General features: G+C 36.7%; 6 protein-coding genes across 8 annotated transcripts; 5 read left to right on the top strand and 1 right to left on the bottom strand.

The window, feature by feature from the left end:
• Positions 1-381: 381 nt before the first annotated feature.
• On the top strand, positions 382-1206 carry LOC107410842 (pleckstrin homology domain-containing protein 1). Its single transcript, XM_016018322.4, has one exon. It carries the CDS (start codon positions 571-573, stop codon positions 1003-1005), a length of 435 nt encoding a protein of 144 aa, XP_015873808.1. The 5' UTR covers positions 382-570; the 3' UTR covers positions 1006-1206.
• A 153-nt stretch (positions 1207-1359) lies between these two features.
• On the top strand, positions 1360-4675 carry LOC107410841 (UDP-glycosyltransferase 71K1-like). The gene has a single exon (XM_025070926.3). It carries the CDS (start codon positions 2960-2962, stop codon positions 4352-4354), a length of 1395 nt encoding a protein of 464 aa, XP_024926694.1. The 5' UTR covers positions 1360-2959; the 3' UTR covers positions 4355-4675.
• A 1824-nt stretch (positions 4676-6499) lies between these two features.
• LOC107410776 (UDP-glycosyltransferase 71K1-like) lies at positions 6500-8514 on the top strand. Its single transcript, XM_016018244.4, has one exon. It carries the CDS (start codon positions 6760-6762, stop codon positions 8185-8187), a length of 1428 nt encoding a protein of 475 aa, XP_015873730.3. The 5' UTR covers positions 6500-6759; the 3' UTR covers positions 8188-8514.
• Positions 8515-8930: 416 nt separating this feature from the next.
• LOC107410783 (pentatricopeptide repeat-containing protein At2g29760, chloroplastic) lies at positions 8931-11844 on the top strand. Its single transcript, XM_016018251.4, has one exon. It carries the CDS (start codon positions 9112-9114, stop codon positions 11305-11307), a length of 2196 nt encoding a protein of 731 aa, XP_015873737.3. The 5' UTR covers positions 8931-9111; the 3' UTR covers positions 11308-11844.
• Positions 11845-11989: 145 nt separating this feature from the next.
• LOC107410814 (uncharacterized) lies at positions 11990-14952 on the top strand. Its single transcript, XM_060812002.1, has 5 exons — positions 11990-12381; positions 13148-13390; positions 13752-13797; positions 13885-14045; positions 14169-14952. The coding sequence occupies exons 2-5, from the start codon at positions 13199-13201 to the stop codon at positions 14709-14711; spliced, it is 942 nt and encodes a 313-aa protein (XP_060667985.1). The 5' UTR covers positions 11990-12381; positions 13148-13198; the 3' UTR covers positions 14712-14952.
• A 126-nt stretch (positions 14953-15078) lies between these two features.
• Positions 15079-17744, bottom strand: LOC107410785 (zinc finger CCCH domain-containing protein 25). Of its 3 annotated transcripts, XR_007239343.2 has the most exons (5): positions 17491-17744; positions 17230-17369; positions 16942-17129; positions 15364-16309; positions 15079-15212 (listed from the first exon to the last, which is right to left on the bottom strand). XR_007239343.2 is itself a non-coding variant. In XM_016018254.4 (4 exons), the coding sequence occupies exons 1-4, from the start codon at positions 17661-17663 to the stop codon at positions 15530-15532; spliced, it is 1281 nt and encodes a 426-aa protein (XP_015873740.3). In that variant the 5' UTR covers positions 17664-17744; the 3' UTR covers positions 15334-15529. The 3 variants fall into 3 exon arrangements, 2 of the variants coding, with proteins under 2 accessions (XP_015873740.3, XP_015873741.3); XM_016018254.4 differs by lacking the exon at positions 15079-15212 and having other exon boundaries at positions 15334-16309; XM_016018255.4 differs by lacking the exon at positions 15079-15212 and having other exon boundaries at positions 15334-16309; positions 17260-17369; positions 17491-17743.
• Between the last annotated feature and the right edge of the window lie 511 nt (positions 17745-18255).

Raw genomic sequence — 18255 nt, 5'->3', positions numbered from 1 at the left:
TGGATTAGAGATTTATGCAAATTAAGTTTTTATTGGATATGAAATAACCAACTGGTGCAATGAAGAAAATATTTTTATGCCAATTATTATCTTTTTATAACAATTCAAATGGTCGTTTTCGTTCAAAATTAAATCGAACTAAACCAAATATAAAAAAAAAAAAAATTGGAAATTTGTCTCTTATTATAATAATTTTTCCCTTTACACGCTGTTGAAAAATCAGTTTCTTCAAAGAGAAAAAAAAAATGATAAAAATAATTACAAAAAAAGAAAAAAAAGAAAAGAAAAAAAAGTAAGAGGATATGGATGTTGGGTTGCTGTTGCTGTTGCTGATGTAATAACGTTCTCCTTAGAAATGACAAAAACGACAGCGTTTGATCCCGACCAGCTACCGATCTCCAGCTGCAAGTCTGCAAAGTTGGGACGCCCAAAATTGTAATAAAACCTCTCTACATCGAACTGATTCAGTTTCGGAAACCCCCATATCCCCAAACACAAATCAAACCCTCTCTCTCTCTCTCTCTCTTTCTCTCTAATTCTGCACCTTTCTCTCTCTAAAACTGCCCGGAGATGGAGGGCCTATGGCGAGCGGCGACGGGGCAAGACCCGAGCCCAGAGGACTACAACGGAGTGGAGTTCTGGTCGAACCCGGAACGAGCCGGGTGGTTAACGAAACAGGGCGACTACATCAAGACCTGGAGACGCCGCTGGTTCATCCTCAAACAGGGGAAGCTGCTCTGGTTCAAGGACCGCCACGTCAGCCGTGGCTCCATTCCACGTGGCGTGATCCCGGTGGGCACGTGCCTGACCGTCAAGGGCGCCGAGGATGTGGTCCATAAGCCCTGTGCCTTCGAGCTCTCCACTACTGGTCAAGATACCATGTACTTCATCGCCGATTCCGAGAAAGAGAAGGAGGAGTGGATCAACTCCATCGGACGCTCCATCGTCCAGCATTCGCGATCCCTTGCCGATTCCGAGGTCGTTGATTATGATAATCGAAGCTGATCCATCTTTTTGTTTTCTTCGTATATTTGCTTTCGTTTTACGGTACCATAGTCCGATTGTATAAATTGTTTCAAGATAATCTCTCTTTCTCTCTCTCACTTTTTTTTTTTTTTTTAAATGTTTTTCATGTAATCATTTCTCTTGATTGTTAGTTAAAAAGTTTGCAGTCTTTGTTTTAAATTTGCGGTCAATTTGTGTTGATTTGGTATCTCTTATCAAGCTTCATTGCTTTAAGTTAATCTTGATCTCACTAACAGTTCTTGATCCAATTTCTCAGCAATTTGATATTTGGTCTTTGTTTTGTTAGCTAGTTTGAGATTCTATGATATGGGAATTTGGATTTGGTTCTCCAAATCACATCCCCTTTGTGAAATTTTATTTTTGCTATGTGGTCAAATTGAATTGCTCTGCTTTAATTCTAAGCTAGAATGTTCTGTATTGTGTTTCAACTTGAACTCTGTGAAACTGGGTCTACCTATCCGAGTCTTTTTTTCTTCTTCTTTTTTTGCTTTCCTTGGTCATGTCTTTCTTTTATGATCATGGATATGATTTTCAATTTCTGTGCTGCTCTGATTCCTTATTTTGTGGGATTGATTTTTCCTTAAACTGTTATGGCTTAGGATTTAGATTTTAAATTAACTTCATTCTTCTGTTTGGAGATTCTTGTGAGAACATGAGTAAAACATAAGTTTGTAGAAATGGGAATTGTTCACGGACTTTAGTGAGTGCATTTTTTGAGGTGTTCTTGGTTTGCGGTCAGATTCTTCAACTACTGTAGCTTACTATTTCTATTAGATTAAAAGTAACATGTTGTTTGTTTGCACTTGTATACATCTTTTTTTCACCTTTTGGTGCAATGCCCAAAATTCTGAGTGTCTGCATGTTAATTTACAACAAACTTTGCTTTCCCATTTTACGATAAACTTGTTTTGCTTTCCCATTTTACAATAAACTTGTTTTAAACATTTAGCTCATTCTAGTCATGAACGAAGTCGGTGTAAAGCAGTTTTGCTGGTTGCTGCTTTTTTCAATCTACAGCTCAATCATAAATAGGGGCTCTTGGATTTTTGACTGTTCTTACTGTCTCTAGGCCACCAACTCTAATATCTTTCATGTTAACCTTGGAATTTAGTTAAGAGCCTAGAGGTATCTTTTTGTCTGATTTCATTTCTGTTGCTGTTGGTGAAGCTGGAGAAATCTGTGTTTGAGACCACTTCTAGTACTTGAATATACTTATAATACTTGCTGGTGATGAAAAACAGGGAAAATGCCAATTGCTTAGTCTGTAAGTATACTGATAACCCTCCTCTAAGCACGTCGCTTTTTGAATTTTGATAATTTAGTTTGAAGCTGATATCTTCAAACAATGTTACAGTTAATTTATTTACATTTTTGTACTGTGTTTTATGTTAAAATTCTGTCATGCTAAGTGCTAACCATATTATATAATTCAGATACGGAATTAATTGCTATGTAATCTTGGAAAATGTATTAATTTCAGAGGCTTATCTGGTATGGAAGATCTTTGGTCAACTACTGAAAATTTTCCAACCTTTCTCATATTTTGCCTTCGCTTCATGTTCATCGTGTTAGAAATGAGAGATTATTTATACATATACCAAAGCCAAAACAAAATTTAAAAAAAAAAAAAAAAATGTAGATCATTTTATGTTGACGCGTGTGAACTGTGCTTGTGGGATCCACCACGTGGAAATTTGTAATTTGATACATTATTACTTATAGGTGTAGTTGAGAAATCATTTTCCAAAAACAACATGAAAGAAATTCAGAATGCCATTCGTGGGCCTGAAGATTAAATGGATTGGCCGACAAAAGTGGTGATCCCGTCCTGGTTGCTAATCTTATATAAACGGGCTGTACATACACTTTGTAGTTTGCACATCAATTCTTGAAGACAAAGAAACCCCACCCTTCCATATTCTGAAGAGTTGAAATGAAGAAATCAGAGTTGGTGTTCATCCCAGCCCCGGGAATCGGCCACCTGGTTTCGGCTCTCGAATTCGCCAAGCGCTTAATAGATCATGACGATCGGCATTCGATCACAGTGTTGTCCATGAAGTTCCCCTTCACACCATTCGCAGATGAATTCACCAAATCTCTAGTGGCCTCACACCATGGAATCCAGGTCATTGATCTTCCTCCAGTTGATCCACCCCCTCCAGAACTATTGAACTCGCCAGAAAATTTTGTCTGTGCATTCATTGAGAGTCTCATTCCTCATGTCAGAAACACTCTCACTGATATGTTATCATCTTCTTCCCGAGTTTCCGGGTTGGTTCTTGATTTCTTCTGCCTGTCTCTCATAGATGTCGGTAACGAACTGGGTGTTCCTTCTTATATGTTCTTGACTTCTAACTCCGGATTTCTGGGTCTCATGCTCCATATTCCAATTCGCCATAATCAGAAGAGCGCCGAGTTTGAGGAATCAGATGCTGAGGTGTCGTTACCGGGTTTTTGGAATCCGGTTCCTGTAAGCGTTCTGCCTGGGGCTGTGTTTGACAAGGATGGTGGATATTCTGCATATCTGAAGCTTGCTAAGAGGTTCAGAGACACCAAAGGGATTATTGTAAATACGTTTTCCGAGTTGGAATTGGATTCCGTTAAGTCGTTGAGTGATGGGGAAACGCCTCCTGTCTACATGGTTGGACCTGTAATTGACTTGAAAGGTCAACCTAACCCCAGTTTGGATCAGGCTCAGCGTGAGAAGATCATGCATTGGCTTGATGACCAACCTGAGTCTTCCGTGGTGTATCTGTGCTTTGGAAGCATGGGGACCTTTGGAGCTATCCAACTGAGAGAAATTGCAACCGGGCTTGAACGCAGTGGGCATAGATTCCTGTGGTCTATGCGAGTGCCACAACCGGCAAAGGGTCCCGATGACATCTTGCCGGAAGGATTCTCAGAACGGATCGGAGGGAGGGGGTTGATATGTGGGTGGGCACCACAAATGGAAGTCTTGGCACACAAAGCAATCAAAGGGTTTGTATCCCATTGTGGTTGGAATTCCATATTGGAGAGCTTATGGTTTGGAGTGCCAATTGCTACTTGGCCTATATACGCAGAACAGCAAATGAATGCATTTAGAATGGTGAAGGAATTTGGGTTGGCAGTGGAGATGAAGTTGGATTACCGGTTGGGTGATCTTGTAATGGCGGACGAGATTGAAATTGCAGTCAGACGTCTTATGGATGACAGCGATGAGTTGAGGAAGAAGGTGAAGGAGATGGGAGAGATGGCCAGGCAAGCTATAATAGAAGGTGGGTCTTCCTATATTGCAGTTGGTCAGCTGATAGAGGATATTTTAGGAAGCATTTCCTGTGACAATTAATTAGTGGGTATGTTTTTCATTTCCAAAAGCAAAATCCATGTCTGTTGTCAGTAAAGTTGTCCGTATAGTCATATACTAAGACTGTGAGTCTGCAAATCCGTTGATCCTTTTTCGGTCATCTAATCTAGGACATAGTTGTTGTTTGGTAAAGGAGTTTGAAGGAATAAAACCGCAGAGAAGACTCATAGATCATATAGACGTGGCAAAAATTATTGTGCTTGTATGAGGTTTGACAATCTCGGTTTCCAAGTTAATCAGTCTGTCATATTCATATCCCTGTTTTGTATTTTGGTGAATTAATTCACATTGCTATTGGGCTGATGATTTTTGGCAACTTTCTGCATTTGAAGACTTCGAGACGGTCTTTAGAATGACTTTTTCCTGCTCCATATTCCATATCCCTTATGCTTCACATGGAGGCATTAGGCAACCCCACTATCTCCAAAAAAATAAAAAAGACTTTTATTTACTTTATTTTTGCTTTTAGCATACACGTTCCCACCTGTTCTGTTTTTTTTTTTTTTTTTTTTGGCCGTAAAATAAGAATGTCACACCAGTAAAAGTAAGTTATCAAAACACCAGCCAATTTATTTGGATAGTTGTTATATGTTCCCCTCTTTTGTTGTGTTAAAAAAATTGAAATTACAAACAAATCCTCATCATAAGAGAATACCATGTTATTATATATTCTGATTTTTTTGGCTAAAATATCCATACTTCATCAGGCACAAAAAACAAAAATACACAAAGAAATTCATTAGAATAATGTATATTTGATACCTGTATAAATCTAGTAAAAAATCCATGAATTGGGTGTCAATTAAGGGTGGCAATTCGTCATGTCAGGTTTTTATCAATCCATTTAATAATCGTATAAAAAATGTTCAACACTAATTCGATCCGTTTATTAATTATGTCAGGTATCTAAAATATTAATCCGACCTGTTTATAAACAGGTCAATCTGATACGATCCGTTTAATACGATTACTTTAACAGATCGTGTTGATTTATTAATCTATTAACCTGAATATTGACCTGTTAATCTTAAAATTAACCTATTTATTGAAAATTAACTTATTAATAATAAAAATTACTTTTAAAATTTTGTCTTTAAAAAATTAATAATAAAAAAAATTACTTTTGTAATTTTTTTTAATTTATAATATTTTTTATTTATTAAATAATATATTATGGGTAAAATCATAATTCAAATTAAATTTAAATGGTTTGTAATAGGTATATAATTTGTTGGGTTAAAACTGACATGTTTAATAAATGAGTTATAACGGATCAACTTTGAATTGGGCATGATTAATAATCGTGTTAAATGGGTTAACCTGATTATGATTCGAAATCATTTATAATAAACCCAAATCTATTTATTCCGTGTCGTTTTCAAATCGTATTACTGTATCATGACCTAGATTGCCACCTTTAGTGTCAATAATCTTTTTTTGTACAAACTTTTACTTCTAAGTATAAAAATGAAAAAAAAAAAAAAACCTTATGATTATGTTCATTAACAATTGAAGTGCTCGGTATAATCGGTAGCCTCGTTCTTCCAAGTGACTTGTAATGGATTATTGTGTGTAGCTTAATAAGTGAAGTACCTAATTTCATCTTTGTCCTTTGCTTTCATTACATCCAAGTGGATTGCCTCATGAAATAGCAATATAACTTTAGCAGTGGTGGTGGAAAGAAAATAAAACTAGGAGAGCATGGTTTTCCCGGTTGGTTTGGTGTTTACTGAAAAATTTAAATTCTCTACTCCATGAAATCTTCAAAGGAATCAAAGAATAAGGTTACCTCATCTATCTAAATGGTTGGTCTCGCACAGGGAGGAAGAATTGGTAATTTACATAAATTTTTTAAGCAATATTAATCACCAATTATAAGATGGAAGATGGTTTATGAGGAATATCCGTTTTGAATGTTAAGAAGTAAAAAATAAATGAAAATAACTTATAAAATAGATAATGTCGTTTCATAACTTGAATCTTGAATTTACTAGTCACCAACAACTACATTATACAATTAATGGCTATTTATTATATTTTGATTGATCCAGGCTTTTATCCGCAACAGGTCACTTTCCAGGCTTTTTTTTCATTTTTTTATTTTTTAGTGATAGCACTAAATACAAGAATTCTGCTTCAGAAGTTTTGACTTTATGTGCACATGGCACACATATTCCCTAACTTCTCAAAATTCTCTTTATGATTTTATTAAGATCAAGCATGCTTACACAGCTAGATAATAATTAAATTGAAGCTTCTACCTTTTAATAATTTTATATGGAACCTTGACTTGGTTCATTTCTTTCACACCACGAACATCACTTCACATTTCATCCATATATATACGTTTTTATGTATGACAGTTCATATATACAGAGATTAAGACGATGAAGAAGGCAGAATTAGTGTTGATCCCAGCGCCAGCAGTTGGCCACTTGGTCTCGATCCTCGAGTTCGCAAAGCGACTAATAGATCGAGATCATAGAATTTCATTCACCATCCTTGCAATCAAATCAGCATTTCCTTCTTCATCCGATTCATATATCAGATCAGTTATAGCCTCACAGCCCCGGATCAAACTCATAGATGTCCCACAAGTTGACCCACCTGCAAAAGAGCTACTGAGATCACCCGTCAAGTATTTCTCCACCTACATACAGAGCCACACACCACATGTCAACAACATCATCTCTGATATCATCTCTAGTAATAACTCGGACAACTCGAACCGAGTTGTCGGATTGGTCGTCGATTTCTTCTGCGTGTCCATGGTTGATGTGGCCCAACAACTCAACCTTCCTTCTTACCTGTTCATGACTAGCAACGCAGGAGGTCTTTCTCTCATGCTTTACCTTCCAATTCTTCATGATCAGAAATTAGATGCTGAAATTTATTACAGGGATCATGATTTGGTAGTCCCAGGCATAGCAAAATCGATTCCTCCGAACGTTTTGCCATCAGCTTTCACGGACGGAGGCTATGCTGATTACATAGAGATTGCCCGGAAATTCAGGGAGGCAAGAGGAATCATAGTGAATACGTTTGAGGAACTTGAACCATTTGCTGTCAACTGGTTGTCAAGTGGGCCAGCACAAGCCCCACTGGTCTACACGGTCGGACCGGTGCTTGACCTGCAGGGTGGGTCAAAAGCCCACACAAGTTTGGATCAAGATGACCATGATAAGATCATCCATTGGCTTGACGATCAGCCTCCATTGTCGGTGGTTTTCTTGTGCTTCGGAAGCATGGGAAGCTTCGATGAAGCCCAAGTGAAAGAGATAGCTTTTGGTCTCGAGCGCAGCGAGCAAAGGTTCTTGTGGTCTCTGAGAGTTCAACAATATCCAAAAGAGGGGGACCCTGTTGGATTGTTCTTGCCTGATGGGTTTTTGGAGAGGATCAAAGGGAGAGGAATGGTATGTGGGTGGGCTCCACAGGTGGAGGTTCTGGCCCACAAATCCACTGGGGGATTTGTTTCACATTGTGGTTGGAATTCCATATTGGAAAGCTTGTGGAATGGGGTTCCGATTGTGACATGGCCTCTCTATGCAGAGCAACCCATGAATGCGTTTAGGATGGCGAGGGAGTTGGGAATGGCAGAGGAGTTGAGGGTGGATTACAGAAGAGGTGGTAATGTTGGAGATTTGGTTATGGCGGATGAGATTGAGAAAGCGGTGAGGGATGTGATGGAGAAGGAAAGTGAGGTGAGGAAGAAGGTTAAGGAGATGGGAGAGTTGGCCAGAAAGGCTGTGATGGAGGGTGGATCATCGTTCAATTCCACTGGGAGATTTATTGAGGATATGATAGGGAAGGAGTAGTAATTTTGTTTCTTTGCTTTGTTGTTCTATTGGAAGTGCATTTTCTGTTCTTTGGATATGCATAAAATTGTCACCGGTCTGATCAAATAAAAGTTTATCTCTCTTCAATGGTCTCTTTGATGGTTTAATTTTACTTATATTTTCTTAAATGTATCGTTAATTGCAAAAGCAATTGAGCTTTTCAAATACATGAATATGGTATATTAGACCATAAAATGTTATAAAAAAAAAAAAAACTTATATACAATTATTGTCCATATAATATGATGTAAGGAACTATTCATAAATGGATATTTAATAAATATTTTGTAAGATTTATATATTTTATTTTATTATCATGTAATGTGTTGTATAATTATAAATAATTGATTTTTTGTATTACAAAAATAAGAAAAATGGTAAAGAATGATATGGTACAACTGTTGTATGCAAGTTTCCCTCAAATCTTAAACATGTTCAAGTCATACTACACCCAATAATCTTTTGCAAGTTACCATTTGAGATAATTGGCATGGTTTATTGTTCTTGTCCTCTATTTTCTTATCCCTTATTTTTCAAAAGTAAAAGGCAAAAGAATTTGATTCCATCTTTTCTCCTCGTTTTAGAAGGTAGCGAAAAGAAAAACTAATTAATAAGAGTAACATAAGGTGATTCTATCAGCGAGTAGATATAGTAAAATGAGATAGAAGATGTTTATACGTGTCTTTTTATTTTTATTTTTTTCAATAGGTAGGCAAGCAAAAGATTTGCCAGCCCTCCCAAATTTAAACGTTCAAAAATAAAAAAATAAAAAATAAAAAAAAATAAAAACTGCAAATATTAACAAAAAAGAAAAAGAAAAAGACAGCTCCTCTCAAAAATATAAAGACAAACAAAACTTAGAAAGACAAAGAAAGGAAGCGTGCTACCATAACCGCAGGGCATATGGCAACTTTAAGCACCCCTCCTGTGTCTCTCCCGCGTCACCCAAACACAACCACCACAACTGTCAATAACGACCTTCTTTCACTGATAGACCAATGCACCAACACAAAGCAGCTGCAGCAAGTCCATGCCCGTATGCTTCGTACGGGTCTCTTCTTCGACCCTTACTCCTCCAGCAAGCTCATCACGGCTTCTGCTCTCTCTTCCTTCTCCAGTCTCGATTATGCCCGCCGGGTATTCGACCAAATTCCACAGCCAAATCTTTATACTTGGAACACCCTCATTCGAGGTTATGCATCCAGTTCTGAACCCAGCCAAAGTATTGTTGTCTTTCTGGAAATGCTTTACCGGGGTTGTGAATTACCGAATAAATTCACGTACCCTTTTGTTATCAAGGCAGCTTCGGAGCTTAAGGATTTGCTGATAGGAACAGGTTTTCATGGAATGGTAATCAAGTCCTCACTTGGTTCGGATGTGTTTATTCTTAATTCGCTTATACATTTTTATGGGTCGTGTGGGGATTTGGATTTGGCATATCGGGTGTTTCTTAACATTCCTAAAAAGGATCTTGTTTCTTGGAATTCTATGATTACAGCTTTTGTGCAGGGAAATTATCCCAATAAGGTATTTGAAATGTTTAGGGAAATGGAGTTGGAGAATGTGAAACCGAATGATATAACAATGTTAGGGGTCTTGTCTGCTTGTGCAAAGAAGGTGGACATAGAGTTTGGGAGGTGGGTCTGTTCGTATATTGAAAGGAATGAGATTAGAGTGAACTTGACTTTAAACAATGCAATGCTTGATATGTATGTGAAATGTGGGAGTATTGAAGATGCAAAAAGATTGTTTGATAATATGCAAGAGAAGGATGTTGTCTCATGGACCACTATGCTTGATGGGTATGCTCAGTTGGAGAAATATGATGAGGCTCATCGTGTTTTTGAAGCAATGCCTTGTCAAGATATTGCTGCCTGGAATGTCCTCATTTCTTCTTATGAACAAAATGGTAAGCCCAAGGAGGCTTTGGCTACTTTCCGTAAGTTGCAAACTAGCAAGACTGCAAAGCCTGATGAAGTCACTTTGGTCAGTACTCTGTCATCTTGTGCTCAGTTGGGAGCAATTGATCTTGGACGGTGGATTCATGTCTACATAAAAAAGCAAGGGATTAAAATGAACTGTCATCTTACTACTTCTCTCATTGACATGTATGCTAAGTGTGGTGAATTGGAGGAAGCACTTGAGGTATTTAATTCAGTAGAGAGGAAAGATGTTTTCAATTGGAGTGCTATGATTGCTGGTTTGGCAATGCATGGGCGTGGGAGGGCTGCACTAGATTTGTTCTCCAGAATGCTAGAGGCCAAGGTCAAGCCTAATGCTGTGACATTTACCAATATATTATGTGCCTGTAGCCACACAGGATTAGTGGATGAGGGAAGAAATCTTTTCCATCAAATGGAGCCAATCTATGGGGTTGTGCCTGGACTGAAACATTATACTTGCATGGTTGATATTCTTGGTCGTTCAGGTCATCTGAAAGAGGCTATGCAGTTTATAGAGGAAATGCCAATAGCTCCTAATGCTTCTGTGTGGGGTGCTCTGCTTGCATCCTGTAGACTTCATGGCAATGTTGAACTCGCTGAAAAGGCTTGTAGCCAATTGCTTGAGTTGGATCCCAAAAATCATGGAGCCTATGTGCTTTTATCTAATATATATGCCAAATCAGGGAAATGGGATCAAGTTTCAGGGTTAAGGAAGTTCATGCGGGATTCTGGACTGAAAAAAGAACCAGGTTGCAGTTTAATTGAGGTCAATGGCATTATACATGAGTTTTTAGTTGGCGATAATTCTCACCCTTTATCCAAGGAAATTTACTCAAAGCTGGATGAGGTTGCAACAAGGTTGAAATCAGTTGGATATGCGCCAAACGAGTCTCACCTACTGCAACTTGTTGAAGAAGAAGGCATGAAAGAGCATGCACTCAACCTTCATAGTGAGAAGTTGGCAATTGCTTATGGTCTTATAGGTATGGGCCCATCTCAACCAATCAGGGTTGTAAAGAATCTCCGCGTTTGTGGGGACTGCCACTCATTTGCTAAGCTTATATCCAGGCTTTATGAAAGAGAGATACTGCTGAGAGATCGGTATAGATTTCATCATTTTAAGGAAGGGCACTGCTCGTGTATGGATTTTTGGTGACATGTATAGTATTTGGTATGAAGATGTCACTCAAACCACTGCATAATTATATTGTCAAACTAAGTCAATTTTCCAAATTACTAGGAAAGTTGATTCCATTTGTCAAAGTTTTTGAAGAAGAAACAAATCTTTCAGCCCAATGTCACGGGATATTATATATTGGGGGTGATTGCAGAAGACGCCTGGAAGCCCCATGTCACTGGAAATTATATATTGGGGGTGATTGGCAGAAGGCGCGTGGAGGAATATCAGAGTACGTTGTACTTCATGGTTAGAGGCTATAAATCGATTCAACTTTCCTATTTTTCACTAGGAAAGTTTCCTTCAAATACAATTTGTACAATTATTGCTAATCAGGAACAGTTGTATACTAGCTTCATTAGATTCTATATTTGAGTATTAATTGAAAACATATAGAAATTGAACCAGTTCTTCTGTCTTGTATTGCACATTACTGAATTTGGCTCTGTCCAATTGCAGCATTATCAAAGCTTATACAAATGGTTCCTGCTCATTATTGCAGCAGAAATAGTTCAATAGCAGACGACCAAATTTCTACTAAGATATTTACTCTTTTTCCTTCCTCCCCCACAAATAATAATGAATTAACAGCAACAGTATGCCAGCATTGCTGACGGAACTCTAGGCTCTAAGCTCTGACATTGTATCTTGTTTTTTCTCTCTATATTTGTCTTCAAAGGCACCTGAAAGGCTGTTGAGGATACCGCTTAGTTTTAAACAACACACACACACACACACACACACACACATATATATATATATATATATATATCATAGGTCTGAAGCAGTTCATTTCATAGTGCTATCCACGTGTTATGAGTTGTAGGCTTGTTTCTGGTCTATGATGGCAGTAGGTAAAATTGGATATAATTCTTTTCTGATATATCATGCTTTACTATTTTTTATCTTCTCTTTTATACTTCTATGCCCGAGACTAATAGAGAAAATGAAGACCAGTCACCTTGGATCACATGTTGGAAGCTCGGAAACTCTTGGCTCAAATTACCGTGAAGCTCAGAACCTAACGAGGAACAGTTATTTTACTAAGTAAAAGTTAGTTAAATTCTGCCTTACTTTATTCTTCTGCTCCCAATTTTGAATTTGTATTAGCTTATCTAATTACCTTTTCATCATATATATATATATATATGTATCTCTCTTGAATTTCATATTCTTAACTATCTTATCATAACAGGATTCATCCTATTTTGGGTTTATCTCTAACGTTTTTCCATGTCGCTTTTTCGGTACAGTTAGGCTTGCTAACTATGGTACTTAATATATATGTCTCATTAATATGTGGCTTTGTCAATGATATATTATGTGAACCAAATTTAACAAAAAAAATTTCAATTTTCACAAAAATAGTAAAGATGTTTAATTTTTCTTTGGAATTTGACGTGGAAAAAGTTTCAAATCCGGAAATTGATTTTACTTGCTTCTCTCTTCCATTGTCGTTGAATTAATTGGTTAGAATGGGGCTTCTTTTAACCATGGTACTAGGTTTCCTAGGAAAAAAGGTCAAATCTAGAGTGGCAGAAAAATTCAAAATCCAAATCTTGACTGGGAACCGATCAAATACTACATAGAACCAAAATCTGAAGAACCAAATAAGAAAAAGGCTTAAATTTCTTAGTCAAGTTGTGATCATTAGGGCTTTTACTCGCTTAACAACAGAGAATAAACTAGAAAGCTCTATCGTTTTTCTCTGCCAGGTGTCAGAATTCCACCTGATGTTAGATCCATACCTTTCTGCTTTCCTATATATATATATATACATACTAAATACTACTTTTGTTGTCACCTTTACTCATATTAGTAGCCTATCTCTCCTTCTGAGTCCTGAGCCGGAGCAAAGGCCACACTGAAAATGGAAGCCTCTGCGATAAACTGTACATCCTTATATGCAAAACCATACAGTAAGAAGGGCCTGTCATCTTCAATAACTCTTCTGCGTCGATCTGATATCTACTTACAACGTCTGAAATCCAATGTTTATCTTCATCCTTCTGTTTCCCTCAGACACAAAGCATTTCAATTGGTTGCTTCATATGGAACAGAGGTACCCCAATATCATTATAGATATTGAACAACCCGGTTTACTATTCTGAATGCCTAGCCACCTAAATATTTTTGCTTTAATACTTTTTTACAGGGGTAGGGGCTGCTTTATTATCATTTTCAATGATTACCCTTTAGAGTCCTTTTAAATCTTTCTAAAACAGTTTTAAGTAGTTTTGAATAATAAAAAATTTGCTGCTTTTCTTGTTTGCTGTATGTACATTAATTGGCTCTAGTTTAGTTATAGAGAGGTTATTGCAAAAACAGAAATATTTACAATATGGGGACTGAAGTAATATTTAAGAGTTCCTAATTTGATCATCCAAGATATTACTAATCTAATTCTGTAAATTTACAAGCAGTTCTCAAGAGGGTTAGAGACAGCTGGAATCAGTATCCATTCAACAAGTAAGTTTTTAAAATTCCATCTCTTATCTTTTTGTATTCGCAATTAAGTTACCAATATCTAGTTATAATTACTCTCTGCTTCTCAAGACACCGTGATGGCTGTTCGTACTAAATTCCAGTTGCACAAGAAGTGTCACTTTGGAGAACACTTTCTCCTGGTGGGAAATGAACCTGCCATTGGCATGTGGAATCCTTCAAAGGCTATACCACTGAACTGGTCTCATGGAAACATTTGGACCACTGAGATTGTAAGAACTTCAGTTCTCGTTTTATGTTCCTGGCATGCACGGGGATGTCTTATATGTCTGTTCTGAAAATTGGTTTTTGTGTTTTGTTATTATTATTATTATTATTAATTTTTTTTTTTCTAGTTTATAAAAGTTGACTCGCCAATTCAATACAAGTTAATACTCAAACAAAGTTCGGGAGATATAGTGTGGCAACCTGGTCCGGACCGAATATTTCGTGCTTGGAAAACCAATAATCGCATAATTGTCATAGAAGATTGGGAAAATGCTTCACTTCAGAAAATAACCGAAGAGAAAACTAATAATCATAATGCAGAACTATTGGTAAACCATGATAGGCAACCAACTGATGCTGAGAATATTAGGCGTATCAGAGAGGAGCTTAAACTGATGGCGAAAAAGGGTGCAAAGTTTTCTGAATCAACTACTAGAACTGGCAATGATTTCATTGTTGGAGAGAAGACTAAATATTCAACAGAAGGACCTTGGACAAATGCACACATGGGAGTTAGCATTGCAGGCGGTTACAAGAAAGAGGCACCGATATACAAGAACAAACCAAGAACTTCGAGAAGAAAATTTCTGTTAAGTATGGAAGATGGAGACTTGGGCATTCATGAAGAAGGTTTTGTCCTTGTGCCTGGGTTGAAACAGATAGTGTCTTAGGACTACTTTTTGATCAATTAAGCCTTTCATTTCGTTAGTTGTTTCACGTTAATGAGAATCCAAAAATTGCTGTGCTTATCAGCTTCATGATTCGGACAATGAGGAGCCAATTAATGTAAATATGACCATGGTTTTGAGGTTTTGCCGGAATGCCCTCTTTCTTTAATGCATTTGTTTCAGTGCCAACCCTCCAGCATTTGGCATACTTTCTTATTGACAACACATTCTCGTGATTTTGCATCTAAGCAATATTATGACATCAATCATGGATAAATGAGAATGAAGACGAGGTAGATGTCAAATTCAAATCTTGATTTGGTGATTTAGCCTTGTTTTTGCGGATACATTGATTTATTAGTTCTGTAACCAAAACGACTTGTGTTGAACTCATTAAGATTTTGCAATTCCCAGCTTTCTCTGCACTGGTTGACCAAATGTTGACTTTTTTGAGAGCTTCATATCAAACTAATTTGGGAGAGCTTTGTTATATAAACAGATTACCTGAAAAAAAGGGCCTCAAGCACCAGTAAATGGCAGATTCATTCAATTCGGGAAAAAAAAAAAAAAAAAAAAAAAAAAAAAAAAAAGAGAGAGAAAAGAAAAAAAAAAGAAAAAAAAAAAGAGAGGAAACAAATATGATCTTGATACATACAAGTCATGACAAACTAGTTAAGCGTATCAATCTGAATCCTTTAAAATCCTTGCCCGTCCAATTATGCCAGCGATCACTCTCCCATTTGATTATGGGTAGAGGACATCCTACCACGGTTAGCAATTTATCCCACTCTGTTTAGTTTTCTCCGAGATAGGATCCTAATTCATGCTTTTGGGATTCTTGATCTCCTATCCTCACTTCTTTCATAATCTTTCCGAGACTTTGACTCATATTTATCATCATCATACCTGCCTGATCTCTTTTCTTCCCTCCTATAATTAACCTCTCTTGATTTCAAATCTCTAGACTTTGGCTCAATTTGATCATAATCACGCATTCTAGAATTCTGTCCTTCTCTCTTATCCTGTTCTCCTCTCAAATTTGGCTGGAAGTCATCATCATTGTGCCTTCTTGATCTCTTTTCTTCTCTCTTATAGTGATCTTCTCTTGACTTAGGTTGATACTCGTAATCATCATGCCTTCTTGGTTTCATTTCTTCCCTCCTATCAATATCTTCTCTTGACTTCTCCACATGTTCATCATCAGCACCATGCCTTCTCAATCTTTTCTCATCTCTCCTATCATGATCTTCTCTGGATTTTGGCTGAAATTCATCATCAATGTGCCTCCTAGATCTTTTTCCTTCCCTTGTATCATGATCTCTACTCCTCCGATCAAAGTCATCAGTGTTGCCATAACTTCCTAATCTCTTTTCATCTCTCGTATCAATCTGCTTGGATTGGCTTTCCAATGCTCCATTGCCCCTTGCTTTAAAGCTTGAATCTTTATTACCAATGCTAAAACCTCCTTTTGCTGGATGCTCTGGAACATTATTTGATGGTAAGTTGCCAGATCTTCTATCACCCATTTTTGGACCGTCAAATTTGTCATGTCCCCACCTTGGTTCTTTGTCATCATGGCCCCATCCTGTGTTTGCAGCTCTCTAAGTACAAACAGATGAAAGCATGGATAAACATATGAGCATAAAATAGGGAGGTAAAGAGCTTTAAAAGTTAAACAAATGATTCTTTGCATAAGTCAGGTTTAAGGTTCTTTGATCCACATGCTTTAAAACACCTTGACTTCATCAAACGAAGAAATCATTAGGACAATCACCATGCCTTCAACTTGGCAATTCAATAAGGATTACTAAAATCAGTATTAACAACAATCTCCCCACTACTGGGGAAGAGCTTAATAACTGTCTCAGACGAGAAATTTTCAAATCCTACCACACAGTGTATGCCATACGTCCAATAGAATTTGGAAATGACATAAGTTGACGGTGTTTAAATTATCATCAAATATGAAATAAATGAATTATTGAATATTAGATCAAGAGTTCAATCTAGATTTGTAAGTGGCTTCTTACTATTTAGGGTCCTATAAGTGTGGTAGCAGCAGAATGTTACGCTTGCACGGATTTAGTACAGATTATACAAGTAGTCCTTGGTAAAAAGTTTATACAGGTAGCTAGCAATAATATTAAGATAATCAAGGTACAATTTTTAATAATAAATTAACCAACACAGCAAGAATATACTACTGGCATAATCAAATGACGTTTGATCTTACTTGCTCATTATGAGAAAATTTGCATCCAGCTCCACGAGTACATTCTCCTCTCTGAAAAGCACGGCACACACCCCGTTCCTCCCTCTTCCTCTGCTCCGTTTCTTCGTCTTCTTCTTCTTTCTTCTTGTACTTGCTGACATGATCAACTCTAATAATTCTGCCTAATATCTGAGCTCCATTCAAGTTATCTGAAAAATTCCAAAACAACCCAAAAACACAAATAAACTAAACAACCTTGTCTTGATAAGGTAAGAGTTACTTAGACATTTTCTCAAACACCTGACTTACACAAGGAAGGGAAAAGCAAGAGACACAAACCTACAGCAAGATTCGTACTTCGCTGATCCTCATAAGCAACGAAAGCAAAACCTTTGGATTTACCAGTCCCTTTGTCTCTAACAAGATTAACGTCCACAACTTCTCCGTATCTGGAAACCCAATTGAAGAATTTAGCAAACAACACAAAAAACATATACATAAATATATATATATATATAAAGAATACAAGGAAATAAATCCATTAAAATGGGGGAAAAAGAAAAGACGTACTGAGCGAAGACGGCAAGAAGATCGCCTTCGGTGAGATCGAAGGGAATACCGCCGACGAAGACATAAGCGGAGTCTTTGTACTTGGCATGCCATGATGCTTCATCTGAGATCCCTAAAGCCGCTTCTTTCGAATTTATGTTCTGTATCCGTTTCACTAGGGTTAGTGGATTCATCTCTCTCTCTCTCTCTCTGTTGCGTTCTTCTTCGTCCCTTCCTGTCACCGTCTTCGAATTCTGTAAGCTTGAGACCAGTATTATTATTGTTTATTATTATTATTATTACTATTATTTTATTATCAATTTTACTAGTTGTAAAAATGAAATTAATATTAATATTAAATTTAAACGGTCTAAAAATGAATGTTATTCTTTTCAAAATTAAATAAATGTTATATATATTAGTGAACGATTAAATTAATATAAATTTGGTTGATACATGAAGACCGCAAGTGGTTAAAAAATTTCTTAACGAGAATGAAATTTTAAATACTAAGACAAACTTTTATAAAGATTATTTTTGGAAAATTAAAGTAACGTGTTTTTTTTTTTGTTTTAACATTATTACATATTTCTTAAAATTTCGTGATAGTTTCATTGGTCTTTACTTTATTCGTCATAAATACATTTTTTTAGCATGTGCTTAAAAATTAATTTAAATATTGAAGCCAAAAAAAAAATCTAAATAATTGTAATAATAGTCTATATTTCTTTCATTTGTGTTGACCAATAATATTTTTTTACATATTTAAATATAAAATATGCATTT

This window comes from Ziziphus jujuba, chromosome 10 (genome assembly GCF_031755915.1).
Source record: "Ziziphus jujuba cultivar Dongzao chromosome 10, ASM3175591v1".
NCBI lineage: Eukaryota > Viridiplantae > Streptophyta > Magnoliopsida > Rosales > Rhamnaceae > Ziziphus > Ziziphus jujuba.
This window is presented reverse-complemented; position numbering and strand designations above follow the sequence as displayed.